Below are 18,600 nucleotides of genomic sequence, written 5' to 3'. Positions count from 1 at the left end.
AAAACATATGAAAACCTATTCAATCTCCCACATCATGCAAGGTATTTGGTGAAGCAAAAGAGGAAGAAAAGTGAACTGGCTTTATATATTAATAACGATTTAGAAATAAGGGAGCATTATGTGCAAAAACATAAAAATATTATGGCATGCCTTAACAACAATGCTCTACCGCACATATTTGCTGATGACAAACTGTGATGAAAGAAAGGAAAATCTACACATATAGCAATAATCCAATATTAAATGGAAGAGATGAAATCTAGTAGTCTTTAATCTTTCCAACATCACAACACACCCAAAAAGTCTCCTAACTACACAAGCAGCAAAACATTGAATAAAGTCTGGGATCTGGACAGCAGAAAGAACAGATCCTTACATTGATTGAAAGAGGCTGATTGCACAGCTGAATGAGTGCACATAACAAGACAGTGAGTGGAAATGATACAAGGAAGGTATCAGAATTTCCACAATTGAATCATTGATGTTTTCATTTGTCATCCAGTCCAGCCACCACTCCCAGGTTATTATCTTAACTCCGCATTGTCTCCTCCATCATGTGGTTCAAATCAGACATGATCCGAATGTCAGGATTTGAGGGGCTTAACAGCCTAGTTCTGCTTCCGTGAGTTAATTCTTTGTTCTTGTGCTTCTCTCCGTCCCATGGTTTTCTTTTGGATGTCTCTGACACTTCAATGCTTTTGGTTTTATTTTTAACGCAGTGATCAAGGCGTGGTCTGACGAGGCTACCATATGGTTCAAGCAGAGCTCTCTATGACTTGTATAACAAAGATTGTGAATAAACTTGAATCTTCCCTTGGCTTTCCTGACTGATGCACTGAACCAGCTACACATGCTGAGCATTGACCAACCAGTCAGCCCAAAGGGCTCAATTATCTAATTCTGATGCCGATTATTAGTGGCAATCTGATTTGTAATTTTGACGGGGGTACACATGCCAGCAATTAACTGACTTCAATACACCGTCTATCTTTTTTGCTATTCCCAGGAGGGGTGTATAGAGGACATACGAGGCAGTTAAATTTACCGTTGCCCCTTTTTTGTATATCTGAAGTTGAACTTCACTTTAAACTTTTCGCCCGGATGTCCCACAGAGTTAAAAGCAAAACAAGGTACAGATACTAGAAATCCGGAATAGAAATAGAAAATGCTAGAAGTACGTAAAAGGTGACTCAGCACCCACGGAGAAAGCAATAGAAGTAAAGCCCTGTCCCACTGTACGAGTTCATTCAAGAGCTCTCCCGAGTTTAAAAAAAAATCAAACTTGTGGTAAGCACGTAGAATGAACGTAGCGGGTACGTCGGAGCTCGGGGACGTCTCTTAGCGGCTCGTAACGCTAACGGCAGGTACTAGGGAAACGCGGTAAGCTCGGGAAGACTCGCGAAGATTTTTCAACATGTTGAAAAATGTCGACAAGAGCCCCGAGTACCTGCGAGCGGCCATTACCGTAAATCTCTGAGTTCGAATCAGGGCAAACTCGGGAGAACTCTTCAATGAACTCATACAATGGGATAGGGCTATTAATATTCCAGGGCGTGAAAGGTCATCTATTTTTCTCTCCACGCATATACCTGATATAATATGAGTATTTTTAGCAATATTGTTTTGCTTTGTTGGGGAGCTATTTTACCACAATTTACAAATGGATATGTTGCCCATTTCCATTTCATCTGCAGTATTTTAAAGTAAAGTAAAGTATCCTTTATTGTCATTCAGACTTTTCAGTCTGAACGAAATTTCGTGCCTTGCAGTCATAACATAGAATAAAATAACAAAACACACAATAAACACAGATTTAACATCCACCATAGTGAGTCTACCAGGCCCTCTTCACTGTGTTGGAAGGCTAAAGTCTTAAAGTCCTTGTCTCTTCCCTCCTTGTTCTCCCTCTGCGTTGAGGCGATCCAGGCTTCCGATGTTGTGACCCCGCCGGGTGATGGTAAGTCCCGCGGCCAAATCCGAGCTCCACGAATGGGCCGGTTCAAACTCCACGGCCCGGGGCGGACGAAGCTGCCACCCTCCAGTCCAGCGGACGAAGCTGTTGTTGCGGGAGCTCCGGAGAACCGGTCACCAACCTGGGACCTGCGAGCTCCCGACGTTGTCGTCCACTGGGCCTGCTGCCGAGTTCACCCTTGGTTAATTGCCATTTGTCATTATCCTACCTACATACATATTGTAATTTCTGAGCTGCCCCTCAAATCCACATCACCTCTCTTGGTTTCAGTTTCATTCACAAATCTAACCAAACTATATCACATTTCTGTAACCAAAGCATTAATGTAAATTAAAAATAGTGCTGCCCCCACTACAAAATCCTAGAACAGTCCACTCATTACTGGCTTATTACTAGCTTAAGTTAGAGGAAGGAATCTATTACTTCTGTGCAGAATTCAAAGACTTAATCTCCCAATGGGTCCTAACTTCCCCATTTTCACAAACTGGAAGAAGTAGCTGGTGGACACTGAAACTATCTGACACAGCATTCAAAGCATATATTCCCTGCATTAGCATTTCAAATAAAGAACTAAAGTAGTTTGAGGTCTAGTTCAAACTGTTGGTATTGACAAGGCCAATCAAAACTTGAACTCGCTACCCTTCACTCTCCACATCACTTACCACATTCCTCTATTTCAAATATTTATGCTCCAGGATTGTTCTCCATAGTGCATGAAGGTACTTGAGACTTATAAGCAGGAAGACAACCTGGTGCGCCTGATCTGCCATTCAGTCACACTATAGTGGACTTACTTCAGCCTTTGTCACTTACTACACCTATCTTCTGATCAAAACCACCCCTCACCTGTAGCCACCTTATCACTTGCTGTCCACCTTTTCACCTTTCTCCCCACTACTACTATCAGTCTCAAGAAGGGTTTCGACCCAAAGTGTCGTATGTCCATTTCCTCCACAGATGTTGCCTGACCCGTCGAGTTCCTTCATCACTGTGTTTATTTCATCTACCTACTTGACAGTGCGTGGGGTCTTAAAACAGGGGTCCAGGTTCATGTGGGACTTTGAAAAAAAATCAAGGGAATCAGCGAGGGTAAATAAAATCAAACTGATTGGGTTAAATAATCAGCATACTCGCTCCTTGTTTTACCTCAGACTCAAAAGCTTGACACAACAAGCCAATTCTTCAGATGTACTTTGCCTTTAATCAAATCATGCATTTAAATATTCAGATCTCCCACTCATTTGACTGAAATTTGTGACTGAAAATGATTTTGCCTTTTGCCTTATACTTTCCGACTTGCAATACTCTCAACAGCTTCCAGTTATGACCTCCTGAAAACAAGTTTTGCTGACTTTCTACACACTTTGCTGACATGATCAATGCATCCTCTGGGTTAGCTGATATGATCTATACACATGTCGTCTTTCTACGCAATTTCCACTGTCCCATGTTATAGTGCTAAACAGAGGAGAAAGATTTAAGGTAGTTAGCAGAAGAACCAGCGGCCTCTTATAATCTAACATGAATTGGGCATGAGAGTGGCAGAAACAGAATCAACTGTAACTTTTAAATGAACATGCATTTGCAAAACTGAAAATAAATGGCGAGTAAAGGGAATAAAGGGAAGAGGAAGAGGTGGCGACTGACTGGATAGCTCTAACAAAGATTCATCAAGGCCAGGGCAGATTGAATTCCTGTCCGTGATCTATGTTCCACGGTTCCCTTAAGGCAATGGCCTCTGATTCTGACACTGCAAGAGCCAAACATTCCACAACACAGCAATTTTCTGTGTGTTCAATAATTTTAAAGGCACTTATTCACTTATTGATGAACCCTCTTCAGTGGAACCATAAAAGAGCAAGTGGTCTTTCTTGAACCAGTCAATATATTTGGAGGATCTTAAAACTTTTACTAAACCTACTGTTAACCTTTGCTGTTTATATAAACACACCGAGTATTTCCGACTTCTACTCATACCAACGCCATCACAGCCTTGGAATCACCCCAATGCAAGTCTACATCACATTTCATTTGCCTTCAAGTATTTTTCTACAAGAGCAAATAAACAAATAAAAATGCAATCTATAGTCCACTGCGAACAAATTAACAAAATTTCATTCCTCATGACATAGGAGGCCATTTCAGCCCATTACATTTCTGCTGGCCCACTGAACATCCCATTCTCTATTTGTTTTCCCAGTAACTGATTCTCTACCCATTCCCTTCAGCTTTCCCCAGATTTCACCAGTCACCTGCACAATAGGTGCAATTTACAGTGGTCAATTGAACTCCCAACCCACATGTTTTTAGGATGTGGAAGGAAACTGGAGCAGCCAGGGAGGGTGGACGCACTCAGTCTCAGAGGGAATGTGCAAGCTTCAGAGACTGCATTACACCCAATTATATGTTGTGTCCTACGTTTGTAATTAACATCTTTTTTTTTGTTTAGAGCTTAGTTGCTTAGTTTAGAGATACAGCGCGGAAACAGGCCCTTTGGTCCACCGAGTCCACAGCGACCAGCAATCCTTGCACAGTAACACTATCCTACACACAAGGGACAATTTACAATTTTACCAAGCTAATTAACCAACAAACCTGTATGTCTTTGGAGTGTGGGAGGAAACCAGAGCACCTGGCGGCAACTCACGCAGGTCAAGGGGAGAACGTACAAACTCCATACAGCCAGCACCCGGAGTCAGGATTGAACCCAGGTCTCTGGTGCTGCAAGGCAACAACTCTACGCCACTTATGTCCTAAATAATAGAATACCACCCTCCCAAATAAAATTGAATAATATTTACCCTTGTGGGGTTTTTTTGGCTTTGATGGCAGGATCAGTATTTATTGCCCATCCCTGAATAGATTTCAAGGCTATTGTGAAGAACATATGATCACATTATTGTGTTTCTGGCCATGGCAGATTTCTTCTCCTGAAGGTCATAGGTGGACTAGATGATTTTTATATAAATCCAGCAGTTTGTGGTCATTTTTAAAGAAAATTCTAGATTGCTAACTGAATATAGATTTTACAATTGCCACAGTGGAATTTGAACTCTGGTCTCGGGATTGTTAGTCCAAACCTCTGCATAAATAGCTTGTTACATTAACAACAGCATCACCACTTTAACGTCTTCTTGCTTTGGTAAATGATGAGAAAGCATTCTATTCATACTTACGGAGATGAGTTATGACTGAAAGAGGAATTCTTCGGAAAATTATTTGACCCCTGTAATTATTAAAAGAAAACAATTTAGTTTCTGGCGGTTAAAAAAGAACAAATTAAACACAATCAATATTACTGAGGAAAGGTCATTGACCTGAAACGTTAACTCTGTTTCTGTCTCCATACATGCTGTATGAACTGCTGAGTACACTTTTTTTATTATGCTCACTCTGCACAATACGCTTGTGACAATTGACTCAAAAGACATTGAATCTGAACTGTTCTAAAATTGCCTAATATTGAAAGTATTATATTTCAAAATTATGTAGTTGATTATCATACATATAAACGAGACAAGAAAAAAAAATTAAAATGTTGACAATAACTTGCAAGCAGTCCATCCATCAGAGATTACAGAACAACTTTCTAAGATTCAATGAAAGATCCCAGACCTGAAAATTCAATAATTATTTTTTCCACAGTTGTTGCTGAGTATCTCCAACATATTATGATTTTATTGAAGAATATCTTTGGCTTTTTGATTTTATTACCATCAGCATGGCAACGCCTGCATTTTAGACTGATTGAAATAAAATTAGTTACCCTCTAGGTTAAGTCATCAGAGGCACTTTGAAAGTCAAATGCACAAGGAATACAACAAAGCAGAAGGCTGCAGGATGAAAACAATGTACTCTGGACGTCTGATTTTGGAAAGACTGAGGGGATTTGCTCAGCCAATTTGGGATTATAAATAGCAAGAGCATGTAAAAAAGGAGCAATCCAGCTGTAATTAAAAGACTGATGTAGTAGAAGCAAACTACCTTTAAACTCAGCAGGAACAAAGGCTTATGAGCAACTGTAAAAGGTAATGAGGAAAGATTTAAAGCCATATATGTAGGGAGAGGGTGGGTAGATTATTAGCTCCAGATGTGACTGTTCCTATCAGAAAAGGTAGACAAGGGAGTCTGGGATCACAGTGAAATAAAATTGAAATGGAGACCAGGAATAAGGCTGGAAATGGGGGAGGGGAAAGAAATGGAAGATTGTTTCAGGAGAGACTACAGAGCAGAAAAGAGGAGATTCAAGAAACAACCATTAGAGTAGTTAGTGAAGGAGGCACATGGCACACAGGCCTTCATCAGTCAGAGAACTGATATAGAAATATGAATGCTACATTCCAGTTGTACAAAACATTGGAGAAGCCACACTTGGGAGCCTGCGAACAGTTTAGATCACCCAGCTATAGGAAAGATACCATGAAGCTGGAAATAGTGCCGAGAAGATTTGCCAGAATTCGAGAGATTAACATATAGGGAAAGCTGGATCGGCTAGGAATTTGTTTCTGCAGTGCAGGAGAATTGAGGGGTGATCTCATACAGCTGTATAAAATCATTAGCGGCATAAATTGGGTGGATGCGCTGTCTTTTTTTCGAGCGTTGGGGAATCAAGAATTTGAAAGCATAGGTTTAAGGTGAGAGGTGAAAGATTTAATAGGAACCTGAGGGGCAACCTTCCTCACACAGAGGGTGTTACGTGGTACGGGTAATACAAGATGCCTCATGAAGTGGTTGAGGCAGGTACAATAAAAAGTTTTAAAGACATTTAGACAGGTGCATGAGGGATGTGGGTCAAACGCAGGCTAATGGGACTTGCTTAGATGACATGGCCATCAAGGGTGAGTTGGCCGAAGGGCCTGTTGATTCTATGACTATAAATGTGAAAGGCATGTACATGGAAATATTACTTTTGCTTTCAGAGAAATCAAGTGAATACACACAATAAATTTGCTATCCATCTGAAGTAGAAACTTCTGAAAGCACTTATTCAATTTTCCAGAAAAGCAATTCAGGGCAGATATCTTGTGGGGCAAAACTCTGTGCAACAAGCCAACAAAAACCTTGTGCAATGGGTACAACATACAAGCTCCGTCTTGTTTCCTGTTTGATTTCCCCTCAATTTTTTAAAAGAAGAAATAGAATACTATCTTTTCAAAATCACTGTTTCGCAAATTGTAATCTGGCAATGACCTCAGAAGAGGGATGAACATCAGAAAATATTTTCACCAGCTTGTACCGTGCACCCATATATAATTTCACTACAGAGTTTCATTTTCTCTAACAAATTAGGATTTAACAAAGAAGTTCCTGCCTGAATAGTTCAACATGCCAAATTTATATTCAATGATTTTGATGCAATATGTCGAGACGCGCTCTGGAACAAATCAAAATTCCATCTGTTTGTGCCTATTAAAAAGTGAAATGTTCAGTATTGTTTATAGGAAGATCAGGCAAGATTTGATATTGGGACACACAAAAAGGTAGGAGGACAGGAACTGGAAGCTTGGCCAAAGAAATAAGTTTTAAGCAGTTTCATGTTGAACAGATATTTGGGATGTGGAGGAACTAGGTCAAAGAGAGATTTGAATCAAAGGAGCACAGAGTTGCAGATCTGTTCCATAAAGTTACCACCCAGGTGGCAATGTTAACCCACCGTGCACCAGTGAATAGTTATCCAACTGATATTAATCTTGTTGTGGATTTTACCATTTATTCAGTCTTAATCTGTAAACAATGTTCTGCTGTACTGTGTCTTTCATGTACAAAACACAAAGTAAAGGATGAATCAACTCTTTCTTTTGGAAGAAAGCTTCATAGCCAAAATGAACAGCAGATGATTACATCAATGGACTGTTTTGCAACTTGCCCTGTTCTTTACGTTTCTCTCAGACAATGCATTTGTTCACAACATGGCTAACATCTGTACTATTATTAAACTCACATCTTGACCACTATCGGTCTGCTTTCTAAAAAAAATTTGCGCAAAAACGGTACCCTATATCGCTAGGATTTTTTCGCCACCTTACTCACAGTTCTCCTCTGCTCTAAGGAACCAAGTTCCGATCGGTGGAGGATTACACAAGTTATGAAGGTTTAAAAAATCGTGAGATCAGCAGATTGGTCTTCTCGCCTGTCAGTGACCATGAAGGTAACGCCCCTTCCGACACCCGCTGGAGAATAAAGCCCGGGAGGCAGGGCTGAGTCTGTGAGCACGTCCAGAAGCCGCCCGTCCACTGGCGCCACTAAATAAAGCTGAAGCAGCGGAGTTTGGGCTGTGTTCTGCGGGCAGGGGCGGGGGCTGTGAGCGCGACAGGCGCTGGGGACAGGAGCAGCTGAGTGAGTCCGGAGCCGGGTCCTGGAGCCAGGAGTGTGGTCGGAGCCGGAAACCAGTGAGCCCACAAACCCCACCCTCCACAGCTCCCTCCCCTACCTCCCCCCCTCCCCTACCTCCCCCCCTGCCCTACACCCCCCCTCCCCTACACTCCCACTCCCCCCCCACACCCCCCCTCACCCACACTCCTCCCACAAACACCCCCTCCCTCCCCTACACCACCCCTCCCCCCACACTCAACCCCCCCTCACCCACATTCCTCCCTACCACCCACACCCCTCCCACATACACCCCCTCCCCTACTCCCACAACCCCACATGCACACCCTCCCCCACACACACCCCTTCCCCCACACACGCCCCCTCCCCCACACACACACCCTCCCCCACACACAAACCCCCTCCCCCACCTACCTCCCCCAACAGGCCCCGTCTGAAGCCGTCCCCCTCCCCCGGCTGCAGAACGCTCCCGCCGTTGCATTGGGGGAACAGGTGAGTGGTGGAATATTGCATTGGGGAATGCAATATTGCCCCAGGCCTCCCATGTGACTGGGTCCCAACGGGTCCCACTTAGTCTAATAGCCAAATAAAATGCACAACATCAATGTTACAATACATTTTCTATTTCTCCTTCCCTGATAACAATAGCTGTTCAGACATTATGCACCCAAATTCCATGGCTGAGCCAGGTAACCACCTATATTCACCGCCATATACCTAATATTTCTGGTATCCATGATGAATCTTTGCATTCTCCCATTCACCTGCAGTCATTGTAGAAGACCAAGTACCAAAGCTAATCATGCTCTCCTCATTTACGCTGCAGTAATCCGTATTGACCAATGGTTGAGCACATGGTCTGTGTTCATCATATGACCTGCCTCATTGTAGCTATTCTTAATTAGGGCAGGCGCACAATATACGATAAACAGTGAAGAAATACAATTAACTTGTTCGAGGCGTACCGTGGCCCTATCCCCGAACTCTACCTCTGCTACATCAACGACTGCATTGGTGCTACCTCCTGCACCCACACACAACTCACTGGCTTCATCCATTTCACCACTAACTTCCATCCGGCACTCAAATACACCTGGACCATTTCCGACATATCCCTATCATTTCTTGACCTCACTATCTCCATCGCAGGTGATAGACTACTGACCGACATCCACTATAAACCCACTGACTCCCATGGCTATCTGGACTACACTTCTTCCCACCCTGCTTCCTGTAAGGACTCCATCCCCTACTCCCAATTCCTCCGTCTACGCCGCATCTGCACCCAGGATGAGGTGTTCCACACCAGGGCATCGGAGATGACCTGATTCTTCAGGGAACGGGGGTTCCTCTCTTCTACTACAGATGAGGCTCTCACCAGGGTCTCTTCTATACCCCGTGACTGCTCTCACTCCCCATCCCCCCACTCGTAACAAGGGCAGAATCCCCCTTGTCCTCACCTTCCACCCTACAAGCCGTCACATACAACAAATAATCCTCCGACATTTTTGCCACCTCCAACGTGATCCCACCACTTGCCACATCTTCACATCTCCTCCCCTGTCTGCTTTCCACTGAGACCGCTCCCTCCGTAACTCCCTGGTCAATTCATCCCTTCCCACCCGAACCACCCTCTCTCCAGGCACTTTCCCTTGCAACCGCAAGAAATGCTACACTTGTCACTTTACCTCCCCCCTTGACTCCATTCAAGGACCTAAGCAGTCTTTCCAGGTGCGGCAGAGGTTCACCTTCACCTCCTCCGACCTCATCTATTGCATCCACTGCTCTAGATGTCAGCTGCTCTACATCAGTGAGACCAAGCGTAGGCTTGGCGATCGCTTCACTGAACACCTCACCTCGGTTCGCAATAACCAACCTGATCTCCCGGTGGCTCAGCACTTCAACTCCCCCTCCCATTCCGAATCCAACCTTTCTGTCCTGGGCCTCCTCCATGGCCAAAGTGAGGACCACCGTAAATTGGAGGAGCAGCGCCTCATATTTCGCTTGGGCAGTCTGCACCCCAGCGGTATGAACACTGACTTCTCTAATTTCAGATAGTCCCTCCTTTCCCCTCCCCTTCTCAGCTCTCCCTCAGCCCACTGGCTCCTCCTCTTCCTTTCTCCTTCTCCACCCCCCCCCCACCCTCACATCAGTCTGAAGAAGGGTTTCGACCTGAAACGTTGTCTATTTCCTTCGCTCCATAGATGCTGCCTCACCAGCTGAGTTTCTCCAGCATTTTTGTCTACCTTCGATTTTCCAGCATCTGCAGTTCCTTCTTAAACAATTAACTTACCCACTCTATTTTAAAACTGTCATCATTTCTTTCTTCTCTAAACTTTAAAATACTACTCCACCGTGGTGTGGGCTTCAATTGCAAAATGGTCATTTAAACTATGAAGAGTAAATGAAATAATTTTTACCTTACAGTAAGCAAGACCAAGGACCTAGTTATCGGCTTCAGGAAGCGTGGTGGAGTACACGTCCCAATCAGCATCAATGGCGCTGAAGTGGAAATGGTTGACAGCCTTTGGCCCAAATTGCCCGCACCGACAAACATGTCCCATCTACACCAGTCCCACCTGCGTGCATTTGGCCCATATCACTCTTAACTTATCCTATCCATGTACCTATCCAAATGTCTTTAAAATTGTGTGATGGTACCTGCCTCAACTACCTCCTCAGGCAACTTGTAAATTATATATGGCAGAAACTTAACTCAGAAGCAATCAGGGGTTTAGCACTGCCACAAATGGAACACTGTGTGCATGTGGCTCCATTCTTACAAATGCAAGTCAATGAGGTGTCATGAGGTGTTAAATTCAAAACATAGCGAGGGATTAAGTTGCATGTGCTGCATTCCTTTCCCAATTGTGTAAATGGACTAAGAGTAATGAATTTAGCAGTGGCACCAACCATGTCCAATCCAGGCACGCATCCAGGTCAGCCCTGATCTAGGCTGAGATCTTTGTTTAAAACACTGCCACAGAACAGCATGAATGGAAAAAAATTGAATGTGTGTTCTACATCTGTTAACAACTCCCTTCCTTCATGTTTGTGTGACAAGGTAGGGATTTAAAAAACAAAATTCAGAATCAGGATATCTGGACAAGAATTGCTGTTTATAAACCTCCCCTCGGAAAGTTCTTTGTGATTTAAGATTCTGTGGGAGAACATTTCTTGACCGTACGTTTAATTAGGTCCCCCATCCCACCCCCACCCCGATTTCAACATGGAAGATTGTGTGCTCTGTTCAAGGTCTGTCTGATTGAAGGACTATTGCGCAGCAGATAAGTTGTCTGTCCTTGGGGTGGTGAAGGACAAGGTGGTGGCCAGGGCGGAGCTTAGGGTGGCAGCAAGGGAGGGGGCAAGGGTGTATAGAAACTTCCTACATGGTGGCGCAGCAGTTGAGTTGCTGCTTTACAATGCCAGAGATCCGGGTTCAATCCTGACTACGGGTGCTGTCTGCATAGAGTTTGTACTGTACATTCTCCCAGTGACCTGTGTGGGTTTTCTCATGGTGCTCCGGTTTCCTCCCACACTCCAAAGATGTACAGGTTTGTAGGCTAATTGGTTTGGTAAAATTGTACATTGTCCCCAGTGTGTGTAGGATAGTGTTAATGTGCGAGGATCGCTGGTCGACGTGGACTCAGTGGGCTGAAGGACGTTTCCGCGCTGTATCTCTAAACTAAACTAAAGTTTAGAGAGCAGCAGCTGAATGCATCAGGTGGTTCTACTTCTTCTTGGTGGCAGACACTAAATTTCTTTGCCTCGGAGGCCCCACAACACTGTATAAGGCCGGGTAGTCTACTGTAGTTTTGACCACCCGTAATCTGCCTCTTTCTAACTTCAGCGACATCCTTCTATTTGTTCAACTCACTGGTAACTGTTTGCAGGGTCCCAAATGAGGTTCCTAAATGAGAAGGGAAATCCAGTATGGCAGACATTGTCAGTTGACCTTGTAATAGTTGATTTCCTCAGATAAAGGTGTTCTTGGATTAAGCCACATGATTTGTGCACTCCCATACAAAAACTCCACTCCTTAAAAGCCCAGCAGCCTACTCAACCAGTCAGTCAATCCTGATGCAACACCTTGACCTGAAACATTGACCACCCCTTTACTTGCACAGATACAGCCCAACCCTCTGAGTTCCTCCAATAGTAAACTGGAGTCGCAAGGAACGGCAGAAGCTGGAATCTTGTACAAAACACAAAGTGCTTCAGGAACTGTGGATAGAAAGGATAGGCGACGTTTTGGGTTGGGACTCACCTTCAGACTGATTCACCTGGTTGGGGTCGAATTGGAGGCCCTGGAAACAGAGCTCACAGCTATGTGGGACAAGACGGCAGTGCAGGCAAGTGCTGAAGATAAACATGGGTCTGTAATAACAAGTCAGACCATGGTTGAACACTAGGAGTCAGAGAGTGGGAGCAGTGAGAGAGAGTCTCACAGAACTCCCAGAGAGGAAGATAATTTCTGAAGGACTTATGAAGGCTGAATGGGACTGAAAGGTCCAAACCTGAAACATCATCTGTCCATTCCCAGGGCAAGAAACATCTGAATAGGTCAGATGTTGCCTGACCAATTCAGTTCCTTCATCACTTTCTGTTGCGTGATCCTCCAGCAGTTTGTTTTTTGTTCCAGATTCTAGCATCTGCAGTCTCTCATATCAACAAATTATATGGGTTGAAATCTGATGAATATCATGACAATCATTTGTCCTCATTTTCAAATGGCAATTAATTTAAGCCCAATAGAACATATATCACATTATTTACCAATTCACCCTATGATTAGCTGATAAATTAAAATATGCTTTTCTTTGTTGTACAGGATCCTTGTAAATACTCTCTGATTCCCAGCACATAATGCATTGTGGAATTTATCTTCAGTTTGACCCATGAAACATGGCACAGTGGTAGAGTTGCCGCCAGCGACCTGGGTTCGATCCTGCTTATGGGTACTGTCTGTATGGAGTTTATACATTCTCCCTTGACTGCATATTCCACTGGGTGGCGCCGTCAACAATGGCAGCCTCACCTACAGTCTGTCTGGCTTTTGTCTTTTTTGTTATTTTTAGTGTGTTTTAATAGTATGTGTTAATATTCTCTGGTTTGTTTTATGTGGGGGGTGGGGTGAAACTTTTATCAATCTCTTACCTTGCCGGAGATGTGATTGTTTTCCGGATCGTATCTCCGGTTGCTCTGCGGCCTAATATCATGGAGCTGGCGGCCTTGCTCAAGACTGACTTTGAGCTCCACCGCAGGGCCATGCACACCATCAGAGCCTGCGATCCCTAGCCTGGGGATTTCAACATCAAGGAGCTCACAGTCTCGGGTAGAGACTGATGACGGGAAGCTCCAAAGTCGTACGTAGAAGGTTCAACTAGCCCCGACCCGGGGTCAGATCGCCCAGCGCGGGGGACCTGAGATCCCCCCGATGCAGGAACTTGATCGCCCTGATGCGGAGGGCTCGACCGCCGGCTGCATGGAGCCAAGACCGCCCCGACAACGGAATGTTCAAGTGCCGCGACTGCGGGAGAACAAAGAAGTGAAGAAGATTGAACATTTTTTGCCTTCCATCACAGTGAGGAGTGTGGGGGAGTCCCTGTGGTGGATGTTCATGTTAAAAATGTATTTGGGTGTCTTGTTGCTCTTTATTGGTATGACTGTATGGCAAATCAAATTCCTCATATGTTGCAAAACATACTTGGCTAATAAAGTACGATTATGATGTTTATGATTATGATTATGATACATTCTCCCTTGACTGCATGGGTTTTCTCCGGGTGCTCTGGTTTCCTCCCACATTCCAAAGATGTGCAGGTTTGTAGGTGAATTGGCTTCTGTAAGTTGTCCCTATTATGTGGGATAGAACTAGTGTATGGATGGACATTGATCAGCATGGACTCGATGGGCTGAAGGACCTGTTTACACGCTGAATCTCTAAACTAAACCAAACTAATGAAAGACCCCATAATGACTACTTGGTAACTACTCACAATTTCTTCAAATTGCCTACAGAATTAATCCTCAGTTTGTCTAAGTTGCATGGCATAGAAGCAGACTGTTTCCAGCCAGACAGAATCTGTCTGAGCACTGCCATCAATAAAAATGTTCCTTTCCTTGGATGAAGTCATGTCTGCATTCAATAGGGCCAACTCGCCCCATTTTCCACTTTCCTCTGAAATGTTTATAGGTGAGAATACATAGTTCTAGTCTAACTGAAGCCAAGTTTCTATTAAGGTGATTGCCTTTCCATTCTACATGAAAGAAACTAATTTTGTTTTATGTTTTGAAGTTTTACAAAGTCACAAAGGAACATTATCACCCTGAGCACCGGCACACCAAAGGACTGTGTACTGAGCCCCATGCTCTACTCCCTCTTCACACACGACTGTGTTCCTGCATTCAACACCAACACCATCGTCAAGTTTGCAGACGGCACAACAGTGATTGGGCTGATCACCAACAGTGATGAAACAAAATACAGAGCGGAGGTGCAGAACCTGGCGGACTGGTGCGCACATAACAACTTGTCACTAAACACCTCCAAGACCAAGGAGCTGATTATTGACTTCAGGAGGTCACATAATGTAGAATACGCCCCAATCTCCATTTACGGGGAAAGTGTGGAGAGAGTGTCCAGCTTTACGTTTCTGGGCACTCACATTTCTGAGGACCTCACATGGTCCACCAACACCGCTGCGCTGGTCCAAAAGGCACAGCAACGACTGTTCTTCCTGAGAACATTAAAAAAGACTGGTCTGCCCCAACAGCTGCTGACAATCTTCTACCGCTGCACCACAGAGAGCATATTAATGTATGCCATCTCTGTGTGGTATCTCAGCTGCACGGAGGCGGAGAGGAGAGCTCTTCAGCGCGTCGTCCACAGAGCGCAGAAGATCATTGGGACATCGCTACCAGCCTTGGAGGGCATCTACCACACACGGTGCTTCAGGAAGGCCGTCAGCATCCATAAAGACTCCTCACACCCTTGTAATGGACTGTTCGAACTACTTCCCTCCGGCAGACGTTACAAGGCCTTCTACGCCCGCACCTCCAGACTCAGGATCAGCTTCATTCCCAGAGCTATAGCGGCTCTGAACCGGCCCTGCTGAGTGCCCCCCACCCCCATGGACTGTCTCCCTCGGATGGTCACGTCGCACAGACACATCTGCACTTTAGTCTGTTTGAACTGTTTTACTGTTGTAATGTTCTTTTTACAAACCATTTCTCAGGGTATCTAAATCTAAATTGTATTAGTTATTTAAGTTATGACATCGGATGGAAGCTGCAAACCCAAATCTCGTTGCACTTATGAGCAATGACAGTAAAAGATATTATTATTATTATTATTAATCAAATCCTGATCTGTAATGACATATTTGCTTAATTTTCTTACTCATCTTTTCTTTCCGCATCGATGTTTTAACTTCTTTTCTATCTATCAGTATTTTTCTCCAAAACCCTACAATTTGTTATTAAGCTATTTGGCTGCTTGTGCTCATGACAAAAATAAGCAATCAAACCTTTGATGCATTTGATTCAACTTTCATTACACTATCGTGTGTAAAACACAAATAGCTGGAGTAACTCAGCAGGTCAGGTTACATCTGCGAATGGAATGGAGAGGTGACATTTTGACTTGGAATTCTTCTTCTGGCTGATTGTAGTATGGGGGAGAAAGCTGGAAAGGCGAGGGCCAAACCCTGACGAGTGATAGGTGGATATGGGCAATTTTTTTGTCAACATTGAAAATGTTTGTCAAGAACTCACGTAGTCTTAGAAATCATTTTTTTATTGTGAAGAGCAGGAATGGTTATAAAAAACCCTTAATTGACCGATACCTCAAAGTTAATTAAATTGCATTGTGATTTTAAGCTGCATGCTTCAGTTTATTAACTACAATAGACTAAATTTATGAACAGGAATGCTCTTTGATGAAAAAGAATGAAAGGAGACTTAGCATTTAGCTGGGAAACCCACATAGCTTCCAAATGGGTATTGTACGTTTGCACAAGAGGGGCAAGTATGAATGGCGTTTAATAGTTGTTGCAGCCTCAGGAACTGTTTCCCTACTGTCCGATTCCATGATGTGATCAGGGGTGTCATGCCCCTTTAAGGGTTCCATGAACTCCCATGAAGATGGGCCAATGAGGACATGGATAAACTGCTGGCAATGCAGATTGTGAAAGGTATGACAAACATTGCCTTCTGATATTCAATCACAATCACAATCCTCACTCCTCAGAGCATATGTGCTTGTGAGTACAAGTTGCCCACTTAATGTTATGTCAAGTCAAGTCAAGTCAAGTCTATTTGTCACATACACATACGAGATGTGCAGTGAAATGAAAGTGGCAATGCTCGCGGACTTTTGTGCAAAAGACAAACAACCAAACAAACTATAAACACAATCATAACACACATATTCTTTTACATAATAAATAATGGAAGGAAAAACGTTCAGTAGAGTTAGTCCTTGGCGAGATAGGCGTTTACAGTCCGAATGGCCTCTGGGAAGAAACTCCTTCTCAACCTCTCCGTTCTCACCGTATGGCAACGGAGGCGTTTGCCTGACCGTAGCAGCTGGAACAGTCCGTTGCAGGAGTGGAAGGGGTCTCTCATGATATTGTTGGCTCTGGAGTTGCACCTCCTGATGTATAGTTCCTGCAGGGGGGCAAGTGAAGTTCCCATAGTGCGTTCGGCCGAACGCACTACTCTCTGCAGAGCCTTCTTGTCCTTGGCAGAGCAATTCCCAAACCAGATGGTAATGTTCCTGGACAAGATGCTTTCCACCACCGCTGCGTAGAAGCACTGGAGGATCCTCGGAGACACTCTGAATTTCCTCAATTGCCTGAGGTGGTAAAGGCGCTGCCTTGTCTTACTCACGAGTGCTGAGGCGTGTGATGCCCATGTCATATCCTCGGAGATGTGGACTCCCAGATATTTAAAACAGTTCACCCTATCCACAGGATCCCCATTTATCCTCAATGGAGTGTACGTCCTCGGATGATGTGCCCTCCTAAAGTCCATGATCAGCTCCTTCGTTTTTTTTATGTTCAAGAGGAGGCTGTTATCCTGGCACCAGAGTGCTAGATCAGCCACCTCCTCCCGGTAGGCCTTCTCGTCGTTGTCTGAGATCAGGCCCACCACCACAGTGTCATTGCTGAAAGGAAGCCAGAATCGTCTCCCCAGTGATGTACTGCAGAAGCTTATCCAGTACTGCACAAACCAGCAGTCTCCAGTAACCCAATGTTTCAGAGAAAGTGACATAAAGTGCTGGAGTAACTCCGCAGGTCAGGCAGCATCTCTGGAGAACATGCATAGGTGTCATAGAAACATAGAGTCTTTTCGGGTCAGGTCCCTACTTCAGAACAGACCAGACTCACCACCGATGCATGTTCTCCAGAGATGCTGCTTGACCCGCTGAGTTACTCAAGGACTTGTTACCCTTTTGTGTAAACGAGCATCTGCAGTTCCTTGTTTTTACCTTCAGAGGAAGTGTCCAAGACAACATTGGAGCAGAATTGAGGGTGTGTCTGGGCATTCCCAGTATTGCACATTGTTTATATATTTGTTTGTACCTGCTGGGTATTGCCAGTTACCAAGTCATTGATGATTTCCAGTAGAATATATTATTTAATTTTCTTTATTCTATAATCTTTGGCATTATTGATTATGTGAAAACATGCTCAGTTTTTTATCAAACAGGCACATTTGATCTACTTGCACACTCTCTTCCTCTAGGATGCTGGAAAGTAAATATTTTTGTTCTTCAACTACATGTGACAATTTTACTTCGGAGTCACGTGAGTGACTACATGAAGAACCCGCTCAGTGCGCAGGCGCGGCATTACGCCAGCAGTGCAACAGCGGCTGCCACGGGTGTTAGGCTGTCCCGTTACAGGATGAACCGGACCGTCAGGTGAGTACCCTGAGGTCGGGTTTTCTTTTACAGGTGAGCCTTTTTCTGCTTGTGTTTTTTACAGGCAGAGAAAAAGGCTCTGGATAAAACTGTCCCCCGTTTTCCCGTCGGGGAGGGGGGCAGCAACAGGCGGTAGGAGCGTTACCCGGTGTTCCGTAATTCCCCGACACCGTGCCGAGGCCAGCCCGCTAGTACCTGAAGCAGCGGGCTGGACGCATTACCACTCGAGAGGCATCCGGCAGGTGTTCCCGATGTCGGACGGGACGTCTCTCCACCCGCACGGGGGGAGAGAGAGCCGCCTGAGCCGCTGGAGCGGCTCTCGGTGCAGGTGCCTGCGAGACGCGCTGCTTGAGGGGCGCTCTCGCATCTA

The 18,600-nt window shown here is 44.5% G+C and overlaps 1 protein-coding gene across 10 annotated transcripts in view; it reads right to left on the bottom strand.

The window, feature by feature from the left end:
- Positions 1-18,600, bottom strand: part of tns3 (tensin 3) — a 453,833-nt gene that overhangs the window by 144,109 nt on the left and 291,124 nt on the right. For all 10 annotated transcript variants that reach the window (XM_033050098.1, XM_033050105.1, XM_033050119.1 and 7 more), the window contains one exon: positions 5,149-5,198. In XM_033050098.1, the coding sequence (XP_032905989.1) occupies positions 5,149-5,198 (50 nt within the window). The remainder of the gene's footprint in view (positions 1-5,148; positions 5,199-18,600) is intronic.

This window comes from Amblyraja radiata, chromosome 2, assembly GCF_010909765.2.
Source record: "Amblyraja radiata isolate CabotCenter1 chromosome 2, sAmbRad1.1.pri, whole genome shotgun sequence".
Classification (NCBI taxonomy): domain Eukaryota; kingdom Metazoa; phylum Chordata; class Chondrichthyes; order Rajiformes; family Rajidae; genus Amblyraja; species Amblyraja radiata.
The sequence above is the reverse complement of the archived record's forward strand: the minus strand, read 5'-3'. Positions and strand labels throughout refer to the sequence as shown.